This window comes from Tetrao urogallus (assembly GCF_951394365.1).
Source record: "Tetrao urogallus genome assembly, chromosome: 16".
Lineage (NCBI taxonomy): Eukaryota > Metazoa > Chordata > Aves > Galliformes > Phasianidae > Tetrao > Tetrao urogallus.
Window position 1 is genome coordinate 5,764,933 of NC_136829.1, and position 23,133 is coordinate 5,788,065.

The 23,133-nt window shown below is 52.5% G+C and overlaps 3 protein-coding genes across 3 annotated transcripts in view; 2 read left to right on the plus strand and 1 right to left on the minus strand.

Moving 5' to 3' along the window:
• Positions 1-1,088: 1,088 nt before the first annotated feature.
• On the plus strand, positions 1,089-2,126 carry LOC306952776 (P2Y purinoceptor 1-like; the record flags this gene model as incomplete). The annotated part of the gene is made up of 1 exon (XM_079543532.1): positions 1,089-2,126. The coding sequence occupies one exon, from the start codon at positions 1,089-1,091 to the stop codon at positions 2,124-2,126; it is 1,038 nt and encodes a 345-aa protein (XP_079399658.1).
• Positions 2,127-7,415: 5,289 nt separating this feature from the next.
• Positions 7,416-10,954, plus strand: KCNK15 (potassium two pore domain channel subfamily K member 15; the record flags this gene model as incomplete). Its single annotated transcript, XM_079543185.1, has 2 exons — positions 7,416-7,698; positions 10,041-10,954. 2 exons carry the CDS (start codon positions 7,416-7,418, stop codon positions 10,952-10,954), a joined length of 1,197 nt encoding a protein of 398 aa, XP_079399311.1.
• An 8,885-nt stretch (positions 10,955-19,839) lies between these two features.
• The window catches only part of RIMS4 (regulating synaptic membrane exocytosis 4), a gene marked incomplete at both ends in the record, with an annotated part of 43,732 nt that continues 40,438 nt past the window's right edge, over positions 19,840-23,133 (minus strand). The window contains 3 exons of the mRNA XM_079543431.1: positions 19,840-20,058; positions 22,565-22,704; positions 22,955-23,056. Coding sequence (XP_079399557.1) covers positions 19,840-20,058; positions 22,565-22,704; positions 22,955-23,056 — 461 coding nt within the window. The remainder of the gene's footprint in view (positions 20,059-22,564; positions 22,705-22,954; positions 23,057-23,133) is intronic.

Sequence of the window (23,133 nt, forward strand, 5' to 3'; positions counted from 1 at the left end):
GGCAATAAGATCTTCCTGCAGCCCCAGCACCGGGTTCTGTGGGTGCTGGGAGGTGTCAGATAAGCGCTGCACACCCACAGACGGTTACAGGAAGTCCTGTAGCTCAGAGCCACATCCGTACCCACAGCGGCACAAGAGTGGCAGAGCACGGTTTGTTTCTCGGCAAGCACGTGTAACAGTCGACATCTGTAACAAAACACACTTATTTTGCTGCTGTTGAACAGAATCTCTATTGCTTTTGGAGCCAACTCGTCCGCAATAAGCAGACACTCCTGTGGCTCGGGCTTCTCTACGGCAGCACAGGAGGGCAGGGCCGTACCCCTGGAAAACCGCATTCCTTCTGCCCGTTGGTCTGCTTGCTCTGGTGCCCGGAGATAACGCTATTTCTGGCGTTGTTGGTGCTGCAGCAGCTGCTCAGCAGTGAAGGTGGGTGATGGCACTCTTCGCAGCTCCGTGCGCCCGCCGCGTCACACCCCAGCGCCTGCGGGCAGGAGGGGGAAGGCACAGCGGCTCTTGCGTTCCCTCCTCTTAAAAGCGCTCAAGGGAGAGGAGAAGAGATTTTTCTCTATTTGTGGAAGGGATATCGAGCGGGCAGCAGCGGGATGTTGTTGCTGCGCGCTACCCTGGAGATGCACCGGGGCCAGGCAGCGTCGCACGTCCGCGGTGCTGGCACCGCCCCTGGCACGCGATGTGCTGGACCGGGGCCACCCGCACTTTGCAGGCGGATCTCTGCTCTGCCCTCGCTCCTAACGCCGGCGTCTGTGGGCCGTGCGGTCCGAGCACGGAGCTGCAGGTCGGAGTTGGATGCGGGGTGCAAGAGTGGCGTTCCCCGGGGACGGGACGCAGCGAGCAGAGCGGCAGCGATCTGTGAGCTCTCCCCCCCCCCCGCGGCGCAGAGCCGTCCCAGGCATGCCTTCCTCCCGCCCCTCCCAGCACCACCAGAAATAGCTCGAGCCTTGGTGCCCGGCTCGCAGTACCTCCAGCGGGCTGGCAGCTCCTCTAGGAGCTCCGTATCCCTGGCGCTGGGTCCTGACCCCACGAGCACCTCCCCGAGCGCCGCGCCGCCTGCTCATCTCCTCCAGCGCCCGATGGCCAACAGCACTCCGCTCTGGGACAACAGCAGCCGGGCTCTGTGCCCCGTGGATGCCGCCTTCGCGCAGCGCTTCCTGCCCGGCGTGTACCTGGTGGTGACCCCGCTGGGGCTGCTGGGGAACGTGCTGGGGCTGTGGTATCTGCACTCTGGCCCCCGCAGCCCGCTCAGCCGGCTGGTGGGCCACCTGGGCCTGGCCGACCTGCTGTACGTCTGCACGCTGCCCTTCCTCATCAGCTACTACCTGCGCGGCCGCACCTGGGCCTTCGGGAGGGGCTGGTGCCGCCTCACCCGCGGGCTCTTCCACCTCAACCTCTACGCCAGCATCGGTTTCCTCACCTGCATCAGCGTGCACCGCTACCTGGGCATCGTGCACCCGCTGCGGGCGCGGGGCCGCTGCCAGGCTGCCGTGTCTCCAGGCCGGCTCAGCGCGGCCGTGTGGCTGTGGGTCATGGTGCAGGTGGGCCCTGACTTCGCCTTCAGCAAGATGGACCCCATGGGGATGCGGTGCCACGACACGACGGGGGATGAAAGCCTGGGTGCCTACGTGCCCTACACCGTCGCCATCACCGTGACGGGGTTCGTCATCCCCTTCCTCATCATCGTCGGGTGCTACTGCCACGTGGTGGTGGTGCTCTGCAGGAGCGACACGGTGGAGCCCGGCCTCAGGAGGAGCAGCATCAGGCTGGTGGTGCTCGTCATGGTCCTCTTCTCCGTCTGCTTCCTGCCCTACCACATCTTCAGGAACCTCAACTTGCTGTCCCGAGCCTGGCAGCGGCAGGGGTCCTGCACACAGGCCATGAAGAACATCTACATCTCCTACCAGGTGACCAGGGGCCTGGCCAGCTTCAATAGCGCACTCAACCCTTTGCTCTACATCATGACCAGCAAAGACTGCATGTCACGCATGAGGAATATCCACCAAAGGGCCAAGGAGACCCTGGGATCCATCTTCACATGGGAATCCTCTAAGCGAGCCCACAAGATGAGGAGCAGCATCGTCTTTGAGTTGCAGGAGGCTTCTGAGCAGCTCTGATCAGTGCAGCACCTCCCCGACACCTGTGCACATCAGCTTCAGCTTTCCCCCACCTGAAGCACGCTTTGTGGTGAGATGAGACTGCAGTCCTCGGCTCCAGCATGGTGCCTGGGACAGAGGGGATCGAGGGCAGCAGGGAGTAGGCTGGGCTCGGGCTTTAGAACAGAGTAACCAGCCCAAAGTGAGGCAGAGAGCTGGTGCATTGCAGGATGGTGGAGAGGGGGAGTTCTGCAGGGGGAAGTGCTGTAGAAATGGAAACATTCACTAACATATCTTGATTGAAACATGACTAAACTGTGCCAGCAGCGGTGGTGGTTGTTTCTGGAAGCAGATCTGCTTTGGGATCTGGCTTATCTTCTGCAGCCCGCCTCCTTCACAGCAGAAAAATGTACTTTAGAATGATTCACTCTCTTGCGGAAGAGTGTATAACAAGCAAACGGGCATATTAAAGTTTCTCAGGGCTTTTTTTTTTATTACTTTGCAATGCAAAAGACCGCAGTGGCCTGAACCATTTGCTCAGCAGGCAATACTCCAGAGAGCTCTGAGCCACTTGGGTGGGGGCTGCAGCTCTCCGGCATTCGGCCTCACAACGGTATTAACATGAGCTATTGTCTCTTGTAAATCTGATGTGCAAATGTCACCTGCAGAGAGGCAGCACTGGCTGAAGTTGTGCAGAGGTACAGTGAGCTGCCAGGGCAGGATGTGCATCAACTTCCTTGGATGTGGGGGCATTTTTGTTGCAGGGGAACAGCAGCTCCTGAGCAGCACTCTGCTTTTTGCTTTCGGTTCTCCCCAGCACGAGCAGCTGCAACGCATGACTGCAAGCAGTGAAACTTGAAGCAGCAGATTTCAGAAGGGGCACACGAGTTAGAACTGCCCCCTGCCTGGAGAGCACAGCCCCACGCAGGACTGAAGTCAGAGCAAAGCCTGACCGGTACCAGCCAGCTGCTGCTTACATGGCCCCACCTCACTGCTCCACAGAGGACACAGTGGCGATCACATGGGGCTAATGCATCTGAGGTGCAAATAAACACTTGACATGTTCACTTGTGCCCCTCTGGCTTCTTCTAAAGCCTTAGTGGCAGCACAGAGCCAGCTGGCCTGGGGATAGAGCTGGGGCACACACCAGCTCTGCTCCCCCCCCCCATGCGCCCAGCTCTCATCCGCTCCCCCCCCATCATTAAGGGTGAATTAAAGAGTATCCCACAAACCAGCCCTGAGCCAGGATCTGTAGCATCTCATGGTTCCACATCCCACATCAGTCAATCCAGCAGAAGCCATTGGGATCTGTACTCTGTAACAATGGCTCCAGGGCTTGGTAGCATCCTATGCTTCACAGCTCTCCTGATCCTCAGACAGCACCACTCTCCATCCAAGCTGAAAAGAAGAGAAGAAAGAAGAAGAGAAGAAAGAAGAAGAGAAGAAAGAAGAAGAGAAGAAAGAAGAAGAGAAGAAAGAAGAAGAGAAGAAAGAAGAAGAGAAGAAAGAAGAAGAGAAGAAAGAAGAAGAGAAGAAAGAAGAAGAGAAGAAAGAAGAAGAGAAGAAAGAGAGAGAAGAAGAAGAAAGAAGAAGACGAGAGAAGAAAGAAGAGAGAGAAGAAAGAAGAAGAGAAGAAAGAAGAAGAGACGAAAGAAGAAGAGAAGAAAGAAGAAGAGAAGAAAGAAGAAGAGAAGAAAGAAGAAGAGAAGAAAGAAGAAGAAAGAAGAAGAAAGAAGAAGAAAAAGAAGAAGAAAGAAGAAGAAAGAAGAAGAAAGAAGAAGAAAGAAGAAGAAAGAAGAAGAAAGAAGAAGAAAGAAGAAGAAAGAAGAAAGAATAAGAAGAAGAAAGAAAGAAGAAGAAACGCGAAGAAGAAAGAAAGAGAAGAAGAAGAGAAAGAAGAAGAAAGAAGAAGAAAGAAGAAGAAGAAGAAGAAAGAAGAAAGAAGAAGAAAAGCTCCCCCCCAACCCAGCCAAGTTCCTTCCTTAATTAGCTGCGTGTGTAATTAAGGACAACCACTGGCACATGAGCCTGCCTGGCTCTCACAGCTGTCGTAATGGAGCAGCAAAGCAGCCCCTCCTGCTGCTTTTGCTCCAGGCTCCTCCCTGTGCAAAGAGCTAGCTGCTGCCCCACAGGTGACAAATGTGACAGACAGAGATGTACAAGATGTACGACCATTTCACTTCCTTCTAGAATGCAAGACTGTTCTGCTACATAAGAACATACTGCTGTCAACAGCAGCTAAACCAGAGGCCCCCAGCAGAGCAAGGACTGCAGGGCAGGGGGCTTTGGGAGCATCTCCTGTGGTGTGGTGGGAGCTGCAAGAAGGGCTGAGTCCTGCAGGTCACTAATGAAAGGTCACAGCATCCCCGAATGCAGCATTTATTTCTGCAGCAGAGCAGTTTCACTGTCCCAGTACATCTGGGTATAGGGAGAGCAGACCTGACAGCTCATCTGATTTACCAAGGACATTGGCTGAGCTGGGGAAGCAAAGGTAATGCAGTTAACTCTGGGCGATCCGGACAAAAATGGTCAATATGTGTGGGATCGGGTGCTGCCAGTGAATGTTTCTTTAAAATGAAATTCAGAGTCTTTGTGCAGAGTGCTTTGGCATCTGGGAGACCAACAGTTTATTAAGGAGAGTACCCGTATAAATAGAACAACATTCAGCATGGCTGCATGAGGCTGTTGGTCTCATATTATTCCTCTGTGTGTGTGGTTATAAATAGGGACCTCCATGGGGCAGGAGGTGCCCTGGGGTAACCCAGAGCTTCGCCTGCACAGCTCTGTACCTCAGCCCCTGCCCAGAGACACTCAAACGGAGCATATTGAAGCGAGCCTCCTTGTCCCACTGCAGCCCCAGGCTGACCTTCCTGCTCCAAGCAGGTGCTTTGCCCAGCTCCCCAAAGCCCAGCGTTCATTTCATTCCCATCACTGACTCAGAAATCCGCAGAGCAGCTGTGGCCACGGTGCTGCTGTGTGCTCTGCCCCGGGGACGTGGCTCAGCCACTGCGCGTCGGCCGAGAGCCACGGGGGCATCTCAGTGTGCCCCTATGGGAGCAGCCATCTCTGTGTGCCCCTATGGGAGCAGCCATCCCATCGTCCCCATTCATCCACCCTGAGAGAAGCAGCTGGAGAACTTCAGTGCACAAACGATTTGGTAAAAAGTCGCGACTTCGAGGTGGAGAACAAAACGTGTCTGCAGTGCAGTGCTCTCACTGCACCACAGAGCAAATAGTTTCGGTTTGGTTTATTTGCTCCCCACTGAGAAATCACTCCTGGTCCTGCAGCCCCCGGCTCCACAACCCAACCGCAGCACTGGGTGGGAGCAATGAGAGCAGCAGGATGGCAGCATTCCCCTTCCCAGCTCCACCGCAGGATGAGGGCGAAGCTGTCATCCAGGCATCCTCAGGAAAATCCTTGCATATTTGCAGTGCATTCCCAGAACATCTGCCCCTCCCCTGCCTGCAGCAGAGAACTCATTTATAGCACTGCCCACCGTGGGAGCGGAGCAGGTCCTGCTCTGCACTGAGCCAAGCACTGCTTTGTGTGCTGATCCCAGTGCCACCACCCTCAGCCCCGGCTGTGCTGGAATGCCCACATCCCAACTGGTTGTCTGCTCTGCTTCTCAGCAAACAATCCCAGCAGTGATTAAGTAGGGACATCATTGTTTTAGCTTGTTTTTGTGATTAAAGCCAAGGTGCTCCAGACAAATAAATGCACCGATGAAAGCGGCCGAGATCAAAGCAGCACCTCTCCCAGCTGGGCGCGGGCCAGGCGCTTTATGGCAGGTGCTGTGTGCCTGGCTGGCACTCAACTGACAGCTTTCCAAGCACATAAAAACTTAATAGGCTGAAAATAGAGTTTGTGGTCACAGACTGACAGCAGCAGCGCTGGCAGCTTGGGGCCGCTCCACGCATGAGCTCCAGGGGAGCAGGGCTGGGGAATTCAGGCGGGGCATCAGGCAGGATCCACAGTGGAATGCAGGTGCCTGGGCTCCCAGATTGCAGGGGTAGGAGGGAGGCAGCGGGATGCCCCAGAGCCCAGGGAAAGCCATGCAGCTGACTCTGTTTGCAGCCCCCAGGATGCGAACACCCCAAGCACCAGAGCTCCTGCTTAATGCACAGAGCTCTGCTGTCCCTCCGCCTCCCTGTGCAATAAAAAGAAGACATGTCATCTCATAATGCAATTTCTTGCTGGAAATCAATGCTGAAGTGCGTTATGTTGACTTCTCCCATCCTGCAGCTCCCATGTGCCCTTGTTCAAGTGCAGTGAGAGCAGCAAGAAGACAAAGGCCAAGTTGTGCAGTGTGGGGCTTCTCTCTGGGCAGGAGGGATGCGTGTCCGGTGTGACACAGCTCTGGTGCACTTGCTGTGTGGGGGTAAGGAAATGTATGAGCATGGGGCCGCTGCGCAGCACTGCCTTCATTCTAATGCCTGTGACAGCACCCAAACACACTGCTGTGCGCACTGCTTGTGCAGCCCTGCGTTGGTTAGCACTGTGTCACCGGGCAGGTTTGGTACAGAACTGCTCCTGCCCCTGCTGTGTATGGGTGGATCTTGTCCCACACGGCCTGAGATCAGAGTAAAGCCCCAGAGCTGCCACCGCTGTCCTGCAGCTGCACACGATGGGAGCTGTGCAGTTTGCACGTGTCTGCAGAGCAAACGCGTCGGTGCGTCTGGACCTGCGCGGGGTAATGGGCTGCAGCACCTACCGGCTGTCCCGGGGAGGAGCTGGGAGCTCACACCGGACCCGCAGGGCCCCTGCAGCTCTCCCGGCAGCGTCGCTGCTCCCAGCCGAGATGGGCAGAGTTTATTTTTGAAAGAGATGTTATCTCCCGCAACGCACAACTCGGGAGAAGCATCTTTCTATTTTAAAAAGCGAAACATAAGGCTTACGTAAACTACTGGGGAAGCCGAGCCGAGCCGCCAGGCCCGCGCTTCGAGGGCTCCATCTCCTAACGGCCGATCCTGCGCGCCCCGAGGCGGCGCGGGGCACCCGTCGCATCCATCCGTCCCCCGCAGCGCTGCCGCCGTCGGGCGGCGGAGCGAGAGGAACGAACAGGAACGCCCCGGCTGGGAAGCGAGGGAAGGAGCGGGGCAGGGCGGAGCAGAGCGGGCACAGCCGTGACCCCGCAGCGCGGTGCGGGCGGAGGAAGGCGGAGGAAGGCGGGGAGCGGGCGGCCGCGGGGCGCGCGGGGAGCGCTGCGCGTGTGCGCGGGGGGAGCGCGAGGGGCGGCGCGCGGGAGCTGCGCGGGGCCCGCGGGGGGCGGCGGGGCCATGCGGAGCCCGGGCTGAGGGGCTGCGCCTCGCCATGAAGCGGCAGAACCTGCGCACGGCAGCGCTCATCCTCTGCATCTTCTCCTACCTGCTGGTGGGCGCCGCCGTCTTCGATGCTCTGGAGTCGGAGGCGGAGAGCGGCCGCAAGCGGCTGCTGGAGCAGAAGCGCGGGGAGCTGCGCAGGAAGTACCGCTTCTCCGCCGACGATTACCGGGAGCTGGAGCGGCTGGTGCTGCAGGCCGAGCCGCACCGCGCCGGGCGCCAGTGGAAGTTCGCCGGCTCCTTCTACTTCGCCATCACCGTCATCACCACCATCGGTGAGTGCTGGAGCCCGGCGCTCCTCCGTCCCCGCACCGCAGCGCGGCTCCCTCGGCCGAGCCGGGACGGCTCCGCGGCCCCGAGCTGCCCCGCCGAGCGCGGTGCCGGGACCCCGCGGTGGGAGAGGTGAGCCGCGGGCACGGCCGCCACGCTCTCGGCGTCCCGGCGACGCGGGGCCGGAGCTGCAGAAGTCGGCGGGGTGCGGGGCGGGGAGCGGCGCTTCTCATCGCTGCTGCCGTAGCCGCACGCCGGGCGGCAGAGCTGCGCGGGAGGCTCCGGCCCCTTCGCGGGCTCCAAACTCCGCGTTCGGCCGTCCCGGCCGCCGAATCTCGCTCTGCGCGCACGGGTGCCCGCAGGGAAAGTGGGGCGAGTCAGGTCGGGGGGTGGTGGCACCGCGTCCAGCCCCCAGGTGTACGCGCTCACCGGAGCCCAGCCTTGGTCTGCCTGCTGTTTCACAATAGAGTAACGCTAAATTGAACGGGGAATGCTTTAATTCTGAGATTAGCCACACAGGTGATCAGCATCATTTAATTAATCCGCTTTCGTGAGTCCATGCACCCCGAGCATCCCAGGAGGGCGGCCGGCCGTGGGGTCCCGTGCTCGCATCGCTCCCCGCGCTGGGATCCCGACCAGCGGCAGCGCTTCGGCGGCGGAGCCCTGAGGCCAATTCCTGCCCTTCCGCGGCCGAGGCCGCTCAGCCTCTCGGGGCAGCTCGGCGCGGGCAGCACACGCCTGGTGGCTGCATTCATTGTGTCTGGCACGGGCACACGAGGAGATGTGCGACCAGGAGATGAGGCGGCTGAGCATCGGCCCCGGCAGGATGAATGGCTGCAATGAAAACCCCCATCATCCCGTGACAGCTTATAGCTTCATTTACATTATTTCTCTGTCGGCTGTGACAAACAATTGCCATGCTTATCACACACCCCCTGCCATAAATAATCCCAGCCCAGGTGCTGTGCTTCTCAAACGCCAGCCCTCCTTATGTCACACTGTGCTATGAATCTCAGCTTTAACGTTAATGTAGCTGTGTAGCTTTCTAATGCAGCTTTGTCATTTTGAAAGCATCAGTCAAATGCTCTTTCAGGAACCTCTCAGGCTACAACAGCTCTTCTGGATCATTTTATTTATGTCCTCATTGCTCTCATTGTGCTTAGGACCTGATAATTGCACTCAGTTATTGGGCTTGGATCTGATTCTTTAATTTTTTTAATTTTATTTCCTTTTTTATTTTTTTCCATTGCAGTCTATTTTCTGCTCTGTATTCCATGAGATGTGCCACGCAGGAATTAAGTTTACTGGGTTTGCTTGCACGGGTTTATAAAGAGACGCAGCAATTAGGGATGGGCTGTTCCCCCCTTGCCTTGGCAGCTCAGAACACAGCAGGGCTGGGATAAGGCCCTCACATGGGCACCTCCAGCCTCTCCCCAGCCTCTCCCCTGCCCCAGCAGGTTGACACAGAAACCCAAAGGAAAGGTTGAGCGCCTCCTCTGCCCCCACGCAGCAGTGCTGCATGACTCCTCGCAGCCTGACACTTACTCACCCCGTTAGGTCAGAGGCCGCTGGTTTCAGTTGTTTATGTAACTGAGGTGGGTGCAGGATCAGCCAGGTCCAAAGGACGGTGATGAGTACCTCATTATGCCTCATGGTATAATTGTGTGTGTTCTTGAGTCATAGTGCTGAGACTTGGAGAGAGATGGGGAAATTAAATCTCTAAGAGGCATTTGAGGAGAGTGGGAGGTTCTGCTCCACAGCTTCCATATGTGGCTGCACATGGGACCCCCTGTGCTCAGCTCTGGTGGGGCCGCACCTCGAGTGCTGTGCTCAGCTGTGGGCCCTCACTGCCACACAGACATCGGGGCCTGGAGCGCGTCCAGAGAGGGGCAACGGGGCTGTGAGGGGTCTGAGCACAGTGGGGACTTGTGGGGAGCAGCTGAGGGAACTGGGATGGTTCAGTCTGGAGAAAAGGAGGCTCAGGGGAGACCTTACTGCTGTCTGCAGCTCCCTGAAGGAGGTTGTGTGAGGTGGAGATCAGTCTCTGCTCCCAGGTAACAGCGATAGAAGGAAAGGGGATGGCTTTAAGTTGTGCCAGGGGAGGCTGACGTTGGAAATTAGGAAGAACTTATTCTCAGAAAGAGTGTTGATGCAGTGGCACAGACTGCTCAGAGAGGTGGTGGAGTCACCATCCCTGGAGGTGTTCAAGAAATGTGGAGATGTGGCACTGATGGACACTGACGTGGTCAGTGGGCAGTATTGGTGGTAGGAGGATGACTGGGCTTGATGGTCTTAGAGCTCTTATCCAACCTTAACGATTCTGTGATTCTCCCCCTCCCCCACGCAGGCTATGGGCACGCTGCCCCAGGCACAGATGCTGGCAAGGTGTTCTGCATGTTCTACGCCATCCTGGGCATCCCCCTGACGCTGGTCATGTTCCAGAGCCTGGGTGAGCGCATGAACACCGTCGTGCGGCTCCTGCTCAAGAAGATCAAGAAGTGTCTGGGCATGAGAACAACCAACGTCTCCATGGAGAACATGGTCTTGGTGGGCTTTCTGTCCTGCATGGGGACCCTGTGCATCGGGGCTGCGGCCTTCTCTTATTTTGAGGGCTGGACTTTCTTCCATGCCTACTACTACTGCTTCATCACCTTGACCACCATCGGCTTCGGAGACTTTGTGGCCCTGCAGAAGAACGAGGCGCTACAGAAGAAGCCACCCTACGTGGCGTTCAGCTTCATGTACATCCTGGTGGGGCTGACGGTCATCGGCGCCTTCCTCAACCTGGTGGTGCTGCGCTTCCTCACCATGAACTCGGAAGACGAGCGGCGCGACGCCGAGGAGAGGGCTTCACTCAGGAGGGCCCGCAACGCCATCCACCTCACAGCCAAGGAGGACGGGCGCAGTAACAAGGCCATCTTTCTGCCGGCGGAGGACAGGACCAGCCAGATGAACCTGATCCCGCTGGTGCAGGAGGACGCGGAGCGGCAGCGGCGGCAGTCGGCCAACGGGGAGGGCAAAGTGCCGGCCTTCTGCACCTGCCTGTGCTACCGGGCCCCGCTGTGCGGCAGCCCCGCGCCCTCCCACCCCGAGACCTTGAGCTGCCACACCAACCCCGTCTACTACAACTCCATTTCCTACAAAATCGACGAGGTGTCGCTGAGCACACGAGGACAGACTGGCTCGTCCCCGGCCAGCACGTTGTCATCGGGCAGCGCTCGGTGCCCGCGGCACCCACAGCCACGCAGGAAATCCATCTAGCAGCCTCGCTGTGCTGATGAACAATTAACAGAGGAATCGGGCCCCTCTGACCTCTCATTTCTTCTGTTCCTCTCTCCCAGCTGGCAACCAGCCCTACACGGGGGACCTTGGGCCTGGAGATGGCATCGCTCCTCCAGCAGGGTGCCAGCCTCAATTACGCACTGTTTGGTTTTCCTTCCTCCCAAGCAGGCTCAAGCATTTGAGTCTGGAAGAGGCCCCATCAGCAGGATGTAGGTTTGCTTTCCCACCTGCCTGCTCTCAAAATGAAGGCGTTGCTGCCTTGGTCATTGAGATGCGGTCACTGCCTCTTGCCACACAGGCTGTCACATATGCCAAGAGCACCACAATGGCCAAACACACGTTAGCAAGTCCTGCAGGCTGAAGACATTCCACAGACTGTTCCCTGGGCACAGATGAGGCAGTACCATGCAAGGACAGAATCCAGGTGGGCTGCAGTTCTCTGGCTGATGGCAGTATAGCTGGGGAAGGGATTTAGAAGCCTTGGAGCTGAGCTCCATGCAGCCACCTGCCAAGAGGTCCCCACACAGACTGCTTGGTGGGAAGGACTGCAGCCAAACCTGTGAGCCCAGGCTGTGCTGAGGGCTCAGCCCCAAAGAGCTCCTCCTTGAACCATGCAGCCACCTGCACAGGGTCAGGTTCGTATCAGGACATTAGCAAAGAGCCCCAGAGAGGAGGCTGCTTCCAGCTGGTGCTCCATGCCCTGTCCCACCCTGCAGGAGAGCAGGGCTGGGCTCTGGCAGTGGGAGCAGCTTTGCTTCACTTTTTTGTTTTCCCCCAATAAACAGATGTTTTCACTCCGTTCTATCTAAAAACCCCCTTGTGTGATTTTCCTCTCCATTTTGCCTCTGGTGGGGAAGGCATGCAGAGTACCCACATCGGGATGGCTTCAGAAAAGGCTTTGCTTTCTCCTTTTTGTTCTGGGAGGTTTAATAAAAGGTGAACCCAGCTGCTGCTGGACAAGTGTTTGTCACAGGAAAGGAGCAGATGTGCCTGAGCCCAAAGCCCAGCACCCTGCCAGGCTCCCCGTGCCCTGCCATGGCTGGGCTGCGGATGTCCATGGGCAGGGATGTCCCTGGGGGAGGTCACTGGTTGCTTAGCGACTGTCTGAGCCCATCCTGTTTCTGGGAGCTGGTGATGGTCTGAGGGTGGGAGGTGCCATTCATCACTCCATGTGTCACACAGGACCAGGGATCCACTGGGGCTGGAGCTGCAGCAGGAGGGTGGTGGGGAGCTGCCCTGCCAGTCCACACAGAGGTTGGGTAAGAAACTCTGAGGGGAGTGGCACTCCGCAAACCCTCCTGCACCAGGACTGCAGTCACAGTCCCCCCAGGGACGCTCCTTCCCAGAGGTGCCCACACTCCCCTGAACACACATCCCATCCCTCTTTGAATTCCCACCATCCTGGGGCACAGTACTGTTCTTCTGCCAGCAACACTTTATGTTCCAGGGTTTCCAAATCAATCTACCGTGGCCAGCGTGACCATGAAGGGTCCCCACAGAATACAAACAGCAAGAGCAGAAGGCTTCTGCCTGGAGTAAAAACAGAAGAGACCTCAGCTGTGTGCCTGCAGATGCCCACAGACAAATGATGTCTGGAAATGGCAGAGAGGAATGCAGGATTGAAATTAGGGTGGGTTCAGAGAGAACCCATCTGCTGAGAGCATCAGGAAGGAGTCCGGGCACCGCTGCGATGCGGCAGGCTGAGCTCGCAGCACTTCCTTCAGGCACAGAGAGAATGGATGAGCCCGCTGAATTTTAGATTAAAGTAATCCAAGACACCATAGGAAAAAAAAAAGGTTTTTATTGTCACCATTATCAACGTTTTCATTAGCTTAACACTGAATTGTAAATCACTCGATCATCACATATCGTCTGAATAAAACCTACAGACAGGAAAAAAGTACAGCAGAACCCTCCTTTGCCCACGGCCGCAGCGCACCGCTGTCGGTGTCCCACGCTTCCACCCAAGGCAGCCCTGCACCTTAAAGCCCCCAGGCAGGAGCAAGGCCAACACTGCCCGTCCTGGTGTTCCCTCCAGCTCTGTGGGATCAGAGCTCGGCGGGCAGCATTAAAAACCTCCAAATGCTTTGGAGAGGCCCCCACTCCTACAGGAAGGTGAGAGGAGAAGTAGCAACTGCATGGTGCCCCTGCCCAGCTATTGTTTGTTGTTTTCTGGAGCAACTGATGATGTAAAAAGTTTGGACCCAATGGAAGCAGCTTTCCCTGGGGGCACGCGGAGGCAGCAGCCTGCTGCAGGGTGACAGCTGGGAGGACAGCCCTGTCCCCACACAGAGACCAGCTCTGCGGGCTGCCCAGCAGCGTGGGATGGACGCTGCAGTGCAAAGAGGGGCTGCAGGCAGCCTCGGGCCTGTGGGCTGGAGTAAGGCCTCGTGTCAAGAGGGAAGGGAGAATGTATACAGGGAGCAGCAGAAAGAAAAAGCCAGGAGAGAGCTCCTCCTGTCCCTGCTTTCTCCTGGCTGGCTGTACCATATGGCATGGGCTGCAAGTAGCCTACAAAGAACCCCAGCTCCAACCAGACTTGGCATGGAGCTACCCTGCGCTCTGAGCTCAGCGCTGCCACAACACATGGCTGGGACGCTTGCTCCTGTGTGGGTGGTAGGGCCACAGTCATACTATGCTGGGACCTTGGGGTCCCACTGCCACCTGAACCAGAGAACAGCCTGCAGCTCCCACTACCATGTGGCTGAGGGCACACACCACAGATCTGCTCCAAATAAGGCTCAAAGCAGCTTTAGGTCCAGGAGACGGAATCACCAAAATAGAGACCAAGGAGCAGCACTGGGTAAGGAACAATAGCCCCAAGGAAAGAATGCTGCAAGATGTAAAGACTGTGTTCAGTGGGATCTGGAGCCCTGTGGGCAGCTATCTGAATCCACGGTGCCCAGGCACCTAAAAACCAAGCCCTGGATTAGCACACAACAGGCTCCAGCAGCAGGCGTGCCCCGAGTCCTACCTTGGAGTGTTCCTGCCAACATCCCTCCCACATGCCTTGTGTCCACGCATCCTTCCTGCAGGACAAAGCCTTCTCCTTTTTGAGCTGGGGGCCGCACGATTCCCGACGTGCTGCATCAACACAAAGCTGCCCACTGGCCCAGCTTGGCAGGGCGCACACGGCACTAGCTGCCATCTCAGCTCCTGGGAAGGCATGAAGGGAAAAGCATTAGGTCTCAGCCTCTGTTTGCTGGTGCTCCATAAAGGGCTGGTGCTGGCTCCTCCTCACGTTTGGTTGCTAAAGTGCAAAGAACCAAATGCTACAAGAAATTCTCCCATTCCACTCTTCCTCTGGGACAAGAGCAGCTACCAAAGGGAAGGGAGGGCAGAAGGTATCCGCGCTGTGGGGAATGCCTGAGACTCCTGAGGACAGAGCCTGATGTTGCTGCTGTGGGCGAGTGGCTGGGCTGCAGGAAGGTCCTGCCACGGCAGGCGCCCCAGGTGACCTGCAGGAGGGCACTTGGCTGCACACACACACATGGACACCAATTACAACACGTGTGTTTCCCTGGACTGCTCTGCTGATGGCATTTTGCATTCACATGGCTCTTTATCCTCCAAGCATTTCACAATCAGCTGTGAATTAGTTCTCTCATTACCCATCTGGGCTTCCAGCATCTGAGCATGTGTCCTGCCGGCTGCACGGCTGGCAGGTGGCAACCTTGAGAACAGTGCAAAGTCGGGCCACAGCCAACTGAGTGGGATGCTGTTCCGAAGCTGTTTGATTTTAGGTACCACAACAGTGATAAAGCGGACTTAAAATCCAGTATCTTGATCCTACCACCACAGAAAAATCTTCTGCTGAGCTCAGCACCACTCAGCTTTCTGAAGACAGCCAGAACAGCCCGCTCCCATTCACACGTCAGTCCCCCGTGATCCTCTGTGGAGGTGCAATCTCGCTGCCTTGGGTGGAATTTTCTAACAAAATGGACAAATGCCATCTATGAAATCGACAAAACAACCCACGAAGCCTTTAAATGAGAGCAGTTCAATCTGCTGCTCTGAAATAAACTCCCTTTAGCTTGCCCCTGCTGCCTCGAGGCAAACAGGCAGCTACGGGCAGAACTCACGCAGCCCAGAGTGCAAAGGCTTTTTTGCTTTATCAGGGCTACAGTGGCAGTGGGAACCGTTCTCATTGAGTTACAAATACTAAATAGCCTAAGAAAAACAGGGTGCTTGAAACAGTCATTAAGTTTATATTGAAACTATTTTTAAACTCTGTAGTATGAAGTCACCTACAGCTGTTTCATTCTTCACCTAAGAGATTTCATGTTAATGGGCACATATACTCACAGAGAAGTCTACACGATGAATATTTCTTACAAGGCAACAGCCCAATCTTCAGTTTCACAATCAAAGTTAATACAGACCTTTTTCAAAAGTGATGCCGTTAAGATTGAAGACAATTATAAACTGTATCAACAATATGTACTACAGCCTGCAAGTCACAATCTGTGCACACCAAATGGAATATATTATTGCTTGTTAGCCTATTAGACTTTCTTTATAAAAAGATTTTTATACAGAGTACAGGATTATGACAAAACTAGCTAAGTCGTTTTCATCTTGAAAATACAACATCAATTATTTCTTTCAACAAAGGCTCGAATAGTAGCTGAGAGTTAATGAACAATGACAAATATTTACTAATAATTTTATGGTCAGTTTGAACAGAATTTCCTGTAGGACTCTTTTTCTGGTGGTTATTTACATACGTCTCTTCTCTTTTGGAAAAGGGGTGATAAAAGATAACGAGGGACACAGAAATCAAAAGAATGAGCAAACTCCATACCGAGGACGTTGGACGTTTCTGAAAATGCTAAATTATGCTACCTGTTAAAAAACATACATCATCTTGTCTTTAAAGAAAAATATTTTTCCTGTTTTAAAATATTACTAACAGCATGTAATAAACTAACTTAAAATGAGTCTCATAAAAAAGTTGTCTTGCTGTCTAAACATTACTAAACATGCTTAGGTTGAGATTCTGTTAACTGCCTCAACGTCTTAAAAACAGCCCCTGTACAGGAGCCCTGATATTGTGACTCCAGAAGACCTGCCAATTTAGAACAGTACAGAGATAAAGGATCCAGTAGCTAGAAACATTAAATGCACATCATCATCCAGAGCAAATCATTCTGCAGTGATCTGTGCAGCAACCCGCACCAAGAAGCGGGGATGTGCTTGGCTGACTGTCAGCGGGCCCCTGCTCTGCTGCCCACGTGGATGTGGGCTCACAGTGAGGACCCGTGCGTTGAACTGCAGAATGAGGATCTCGTGTTGTCTCTATGGCATCCCAGCTGTGCTGGGGCAAAGCGAAAGCAACACCAGGAGACCGGGAGAATTCGCATTGCTGCCTGAAGAAACGTGGCCATGTTCTGCTCAGCCCGAGGGAGCGAGAGCTGCGTGCGGGGCTCCGCTGTGCTGGGCTACGTGGGGAGAGATGGCTCTGCCTCAGCACCACGAGCCCCTTTGTTTCCTGCATAACACTAATGGAGGTAACAGGGATCAGCCTCCAGTTCTTTCCTGCAAGCCACCTTCCTGTTACTACTAGAATGGAGCATCTCATGCACAAGGAAGGAGAGGGGAACCAGCCCTGTGTGGGGCAGATACTCACCTCTCCTCAGTCTCATCTCTCATCAGCACTTGCAGACCACAAACACTATGATGGCTTTTTTTTGCTTTTGTTAAAAGTCTCCTGCTCTTTCCCTCTCCCTGATTATAACTAACCGCTCAGCTCAGACACAGGAAAAAAGCTCCATCAGGACTAAAGGGGACCAAAGTTTAGCTTTCAGCCACTCACCACCCTGGCAAACTGCTCCAGCACACCGGTAATCACAACCAGCACATCACCCCACCTTAGACAGAAACTGACAGGTCAAATTCAAAGGGAAATAAGGGGTTAGGTTTTATAAAAAGAAGCCATTCCAAGCCCAAGATTTGCCATGGATGCTACACTGGGAGTCTTAACATCGATGGAAAACTAGACTTCATTTCAACTGCAATATGCCATAGTGCAGGAATCATGGGCACGAATGGAGCAAGAACTGAGACCGTCAGTACTGCACAGTGACAGCCTGAGCTGACACTCAGTGCTCTGAGGGCACTCCTGGAAGGGCTCCTGTGAGTGCACCTGCTTTACAAAGGAGCACCACCAGGACTGCATCACCCTGCCATGCCTGGCAGCCAGACCTTGCAACCTTCACTCACTGCAGAGAAACAGGACTTGGAAGTGACTCCATACACAAAGGAGAATCGGGCTACCACCAACCAGGGAACAAGGCAGAAGACAGCCCAAAGCAGACTGTTAAAATGACCTCAAAATCCAGAATTGGGGACGCTAATAGAAACAACACGAGCAAAGTGCCTTTTTTTGGTGAGGTTTTTTTTTTTTTTTTTTTTTTTTTCCTAACCCTGACAACAAACTTTCAGAATGACTACAAATAAATGGAAGACATTCCTCAGCATTGAGGAGTCCTGTTTTAACTACGCTGGTTGTCTATGAACTTGCTGCACTTTTAGGGATTTAGAGACATGTTGCATTCGCCAGGCATAGCAAAACTGAGCTTTCCAATGGACAGGCATTAAGTAATATTTCAGAGGGAATTTTGGGGGGGATAAAAGACTGCAACGTTGCATTCATCTTACCGACAGAGGACAAAGATGACCAACTGGCTGTTACCAGGAGATAATGTCAAACAATCTCCAATAGGAAGTGCTCAGCACTACTTAGAACAGAAGCCCTGTTTCTCAGTGACCAGGCTTGGAACGAACCCGGAGCTCCCCACAGTCCTCTTAAAGACATAGTTATTAAAAGATCCGGTGCTACAAACCACTAAATCTACCTAATCTATTCTAGTTCATACACGTATTGTACAATATTGCCTAGTACTCACTACATACCAAGAGGAAAGGATGCTGACTTGAATTACAGTAAATGTGCTTCTTTAAAAAAATAAGCGTCACAACATAGTTTGACCAGCATGCAACAAACTTTCTTCAGCTAATATATAGAAATTGCCTAATACGATTAGAAAAAATAATTAGTGAGAGGCCAGAGACATATCTCATCAAGGAAATTAAGAGATTTATCTGAAATGCTGAGGCTTTTGCCACTTAAAAACCTATTCATTCATTCTATGTCCCTTCTGCGCCTTCCCTCTCCTTTGTATCATATCATTTTTACAGACACTATTGTAAGGCCTATTTGTTTGGTACCTATTCTGAAATTTATCTCAAAATGATTTAAAACGCCACAGACAAGCTTGGATCAAAAAGCAACTGCTCTCACCACCCACTCTACAGTCATGCTTTACTCTAACAAAGCTGAGGTCCGCATGCAGAAATAAATGCTCTGAGTGCCTCAGTGAGAGGCTGAGGATCTGCTCACTCCTAAACATGATATGGGACCTTCACTTCTAAATCACAAAGCAAAACATCTCCAAAGCTTATTTGGAAAGTGCAATCACCAAATCCTCATTAAGAATTACAAAAAAAATCTAGCCATTAGCAGGAAATCTTTGGAGATTCTCTGATATTTTTTATAGTAAGTGTTTTCAAAGAAGAGATTTTAATTGAGTGAAGGATCTAGCTTGCCTTTCTCTAGCACATGACTCTGCTGACAGAGAACATGCTTCACAGGTTCACCTACGATGTTCCTTTCCGGTTAACATTGCACTTAAATGAAATAAACATGCTGTGACCACCGTGCCTTCAGCTTCCTCACCCATTACTGCTCCATACTCTGGGGACAGCATCTCTTCTTTCAGCACATTTGACAATGCTTGCGTATTACTGAGAGCGCCTAAAGCAACCTTCTTTCCATTAGGAAGGTTATGTGCTCTCAGCACCTTCCTGTCAGATGACAGACTCAAATTTCTTTCTTCTGCACCCCTACAAACCTCACTCTCCTGCGGCAGAATAAAACAACCCCGTTTCAGGTCAGTCAATAGCACGACAGGAAGGGCAGCATCTCCAGCAGATATGTACCGGTACAAAGGAGATGAAAGAAGAGCAGGAGACAGAAGTGACTGAAGGACGCAGAGTAACAAGTGAGGGTATAAAGCATATCTCAAGCTGCAAGTCTGATGCTCAGCTCCCACCTCTAATGGTTTGGGGGTTTTTTTCTGAGCAAAATTGCAGATAATTAGACTGCTAAACTCAAACTCTGTTCAAACTGCCTGGTCTAAGCAGGCGCTTACTCTCCCACCAAGTATGCTTCATCAGCAGTGTTACACAAGTAATGCAGGAAAGACACTTGCTGGTAATTTGGCACAGTTTGAAAACACAGCGATGACAGTGCTACAGGGAACGTGATTCAGTGATGTGGAATTGATACTAAAGAAAGAATTACAGGTTTCTTTCTTCTTTCTTTTTTCAATAAGATCTTATGAAAAACTCATGCTTCCTCTGAAACTTTCTGCTCTTGCTCTTTCTAGGTCAGATATTGGCCTCTGCATTTTTTAGGTACTTCGAGAAAGAGTCTGCCTAAGAAATTTTAAAGATGCACAGTTAAGAAAAATACCTTCCTTACTCCCCCCAGAATTTTCAAATGCTGCAACTTTCCGGAGTTAATGCTGATCTGAAACAAGGGTCCAAGAATGACAGTGAGAAGCGAAACAAGAGGTGTATGTCTAATTTGACAACTAGGACTCATGCCCCACGGCACCTCCTCCGACAGAGAGGGTACAGCACCCTCCCCCTTGTCTTCTGTCTAAGGTCACTGGTTTATCCTCCTCTTCCAGCTCCACAAGAACTGATTGAACATGCATTGCGCTTGAGGTCAGAGTTCCAGCAAACAAAACCTTGACAGCATGTTTAAAAAACAAAAGCAGTTCCCCCTTCCTTACTCACTAAGACCTGTCACAGCAGGGTCCCACTGTGCTCTCCAGGGAAAGCTGCGAGGACTGGCGCAGGAGCGGGCCTGTAGTGGGATCCACCATTGAGGAGGTTGGGAAGAGCTTGTACCAGCCAATTGCTAAAGTTGACAAATCCAGTTCTTCCAGGAGGACCCTTGCGACTCCCATGAAGTGCTTGCGCTCCATGCGGCCGTAGTTTCCCCAGACTATCACCTTAGAAACAAGAGGGGGAGCACAGTTAATCCACAAGCTTGCATGCTTGCTTGGGAAGCAGCAGTCTGACCAATTCTGTATTCCTCCTATGAATCCAGTTTCCCTGGGCTTTACTAGAATCCAAGAAGGGTGTAAATGTTTACACCATGCAGGCGTACACAGGGACACGCTGGGCTGCTGCTGATGTGAAGTTCTGGATGATCATTTTACCTGCATTTTTAGCTCAGTTTTACTAATCTGAATATTAACAGACTTTTTTTCTTTTCCTGTACAAAAGAAGTGAATGTACGTGTAGATGAAACACTCTTCTTCAATAGGACAACTTCTGTAGGCTAAGCACATGCACAACATACCCATGGAGCCGCAGCTCCAACACCCACAATACAAACCAGTCCTGGCACAACAACTGGCCTCAACACAGCAAAAGTATACAACTTAACTCCTGCACTCAGCCTTGTAGTGCACAGCAGATGGCAAGGAGACATGGTTACTCACCTGCAGAAAGGGCAGGAGCTGAGCACTGGCAAGCGGGACTGGTGATGTAAGGGGCACACTTGAAGTGGCATGCAGGGGAAACAACAGACTGCCAAGAAAAGCTTGGAGACGCAGAGGAAGGTATAATGAAAGAGCTGGCAGTTGAGCAGGGAAAGCTGAATCACACTTACGACACGATGGAGACCGGTGGGTGGAACAACAGATGCAGTGAGGGTCATGGGCTTAGACATGCTGGAGATCTGCACGTGACCAAATGGCCCTATGTGGCTCAAGACAAAGGTGACGCCTGAGTCCATAGCAAGTCCGAGTTCTGAAGAGGAGAGGATGAGTATGATGGGTTATGATGGTGACTGCTGATCTCTGGCTAATCATTCTTTCCCCTAGGCACTGAATAACCAGAACATTACATTTTTAAGCAAAACGAGGCAGGAGAGACAATGAATGTCAATGAAAAGCCAAAAATTATCACTCTAGGTCAGCATGGGATGGAGCAAGATACTGCAGAAAGTTGGTCTGGTGGCACAGCAGCTGAACCAAGCTCCTAATTTTATTCTGTTTAAGTTCCAGTGAGACACTGCAAGCTGCGGTGAGATACTGAAACTGGTCCTGAAGACAAACTGAATGACACAAATGGAGCAGGGCATGGAACAGAAGAACTGCAATGAGGCAGACACAGCTCCAACCCCCTTGTAGCAGGCCTGCCTTCTGCACCAGGAATGCTGCCAGGGCAAAGACACAGCTAGGGGAGCAGGTGAGAGGTTCACAGAGGACCACATACTGACATTTAGCACAGCTGCTTGTTACTCGGTTTCTGCTGTACCACAGCCCATGGGAAGGCAGCACTATTTCTCATTAAGTGGCAAAGCAGCGTGGTAGCATTTCTCACTGTTCTATGACCAAGGCCTGTTTGTAAAGTAAGGTCAAGGCAAAGACTCATGAGAACCCTCAGGCATGGCCGAGTGCTGGATGATGAAGTGGTGCCCCAGGACAGGCAGTACTGGAACCCATGAGACCTTTTCCAGAGACAGCTGTGCTCTGCCAACTCACCCTGGGCACTCTTTGGGAGACCCTACCTGAAAAATGCTGCTCACGTCTCTGAAATGGAGACAAATATTACATTTCATATTGAGCTTTCCAACCCTGCTGGGGATAAAATCCATAGTTCTTAACACCTTCAAGATCTTTCATGAGCTAATTATAAGGTACCTCAGCCTTGCTTCCATCTTCTTTGTGGCAGCATGGCACAAAGACCATGCTGTGGTCCACAGAGAAGTCAAGGTGAAGATCCACTCAACAGCACGGCTGCAGGTAAGGAAATCCAGACCAAGCCAGAACCCATACGTCAGTCAGAAAAGTTCACTATAGCTTCAATAGGGAAAACTGCTTCCAACCAAGATAAATGGAGAAGAGTTCACTAAAAAGGATCCTGTAAATCAGCTGGCAATTCATATGTGAGTGGAGGTAAGCAAAAGAAACTCATAGATTAATTACATCAGTAATTCCAGTGAATTTTAGCTAGGATTTATGGCACGGAAATGACTTAAGTATGGATTAACAGTAGAATTCACTCTCTGCCCTGGAAACACAGGTACAGAACTGGAAATGAGCATATGGCAGGAGATGTATGGCAGTATAAGAAAAAGGTAGAAACAGGCAGGGTATGTGACTGGGTGAAGGCCAAAGCAGAGTGCTCTGAATAAACACAGAAAAAAACCTCTGCTGCAAGGCTGTTTACTATCTATAGACATTACTCGTTTCCTGACTGGAAACAAAACTAAAACCTTCTCCTGGTAAGCGTCCACGTTACCTGGCATGGTATCAAATAATAAAGTTTGAGTATAAAACAATGCTTTTCCTTTTCATTTGTTATGTTCAGATCGAGTGCATCCAGTTCAATGAAAGCATCGGCTTCTCCTCCTCTGTGTTACTTATCTAGATTCTTTGCCAGACACAGTATCTTCCAGAACAGATGAAACAGGGAGATGGGCAGACCTGAGACTCAGTCTCTTACCTGTAATACTTTGCCCTGGGGGCTCTCAGGAAACAGTAACACCTGATTGTACAAAGGGTCTAATGATTTGCGAGCCACTTTTGTCTTCTTTTTCGCAATGCACACGCCATTCTCTAACAGGTAAGCTTTGATGTAAGCAGCTGGAAAAAAACAAATACAGTTACAAATATGAACAAACCTCAATGCTCAATTTTGAAAAGGCAGAGTGCTGTGTCTCCTATTTCTGAAGAAGGCATTTGCAGCAGTGCACACAATTTACTCAACCACCCTTATTTTCAATATGACAAACAGACTGCTCATTCTCACAGAAGAATCAACAGTACCCCTTTCTGCAAGCACTGCAGGAAGCTGGGGCTCAGTGAAGTATTTGAGGAGGTCAAAGCACACTACCTGGCAGTGTTTTGGAGCCGGGTTTTGGTGTGAGTCCTCGAGCCTGAATGATATCCACTTCTAGCTGCCCATTTCGCTCTTGCAAGCCAATTTCCACATCCCCTAAACCAAAATGTCAAAACAGACAGAACACTTTCAAAGCAATCTATCTGTGGGCTGATAAAATGTTAAAAAAACAA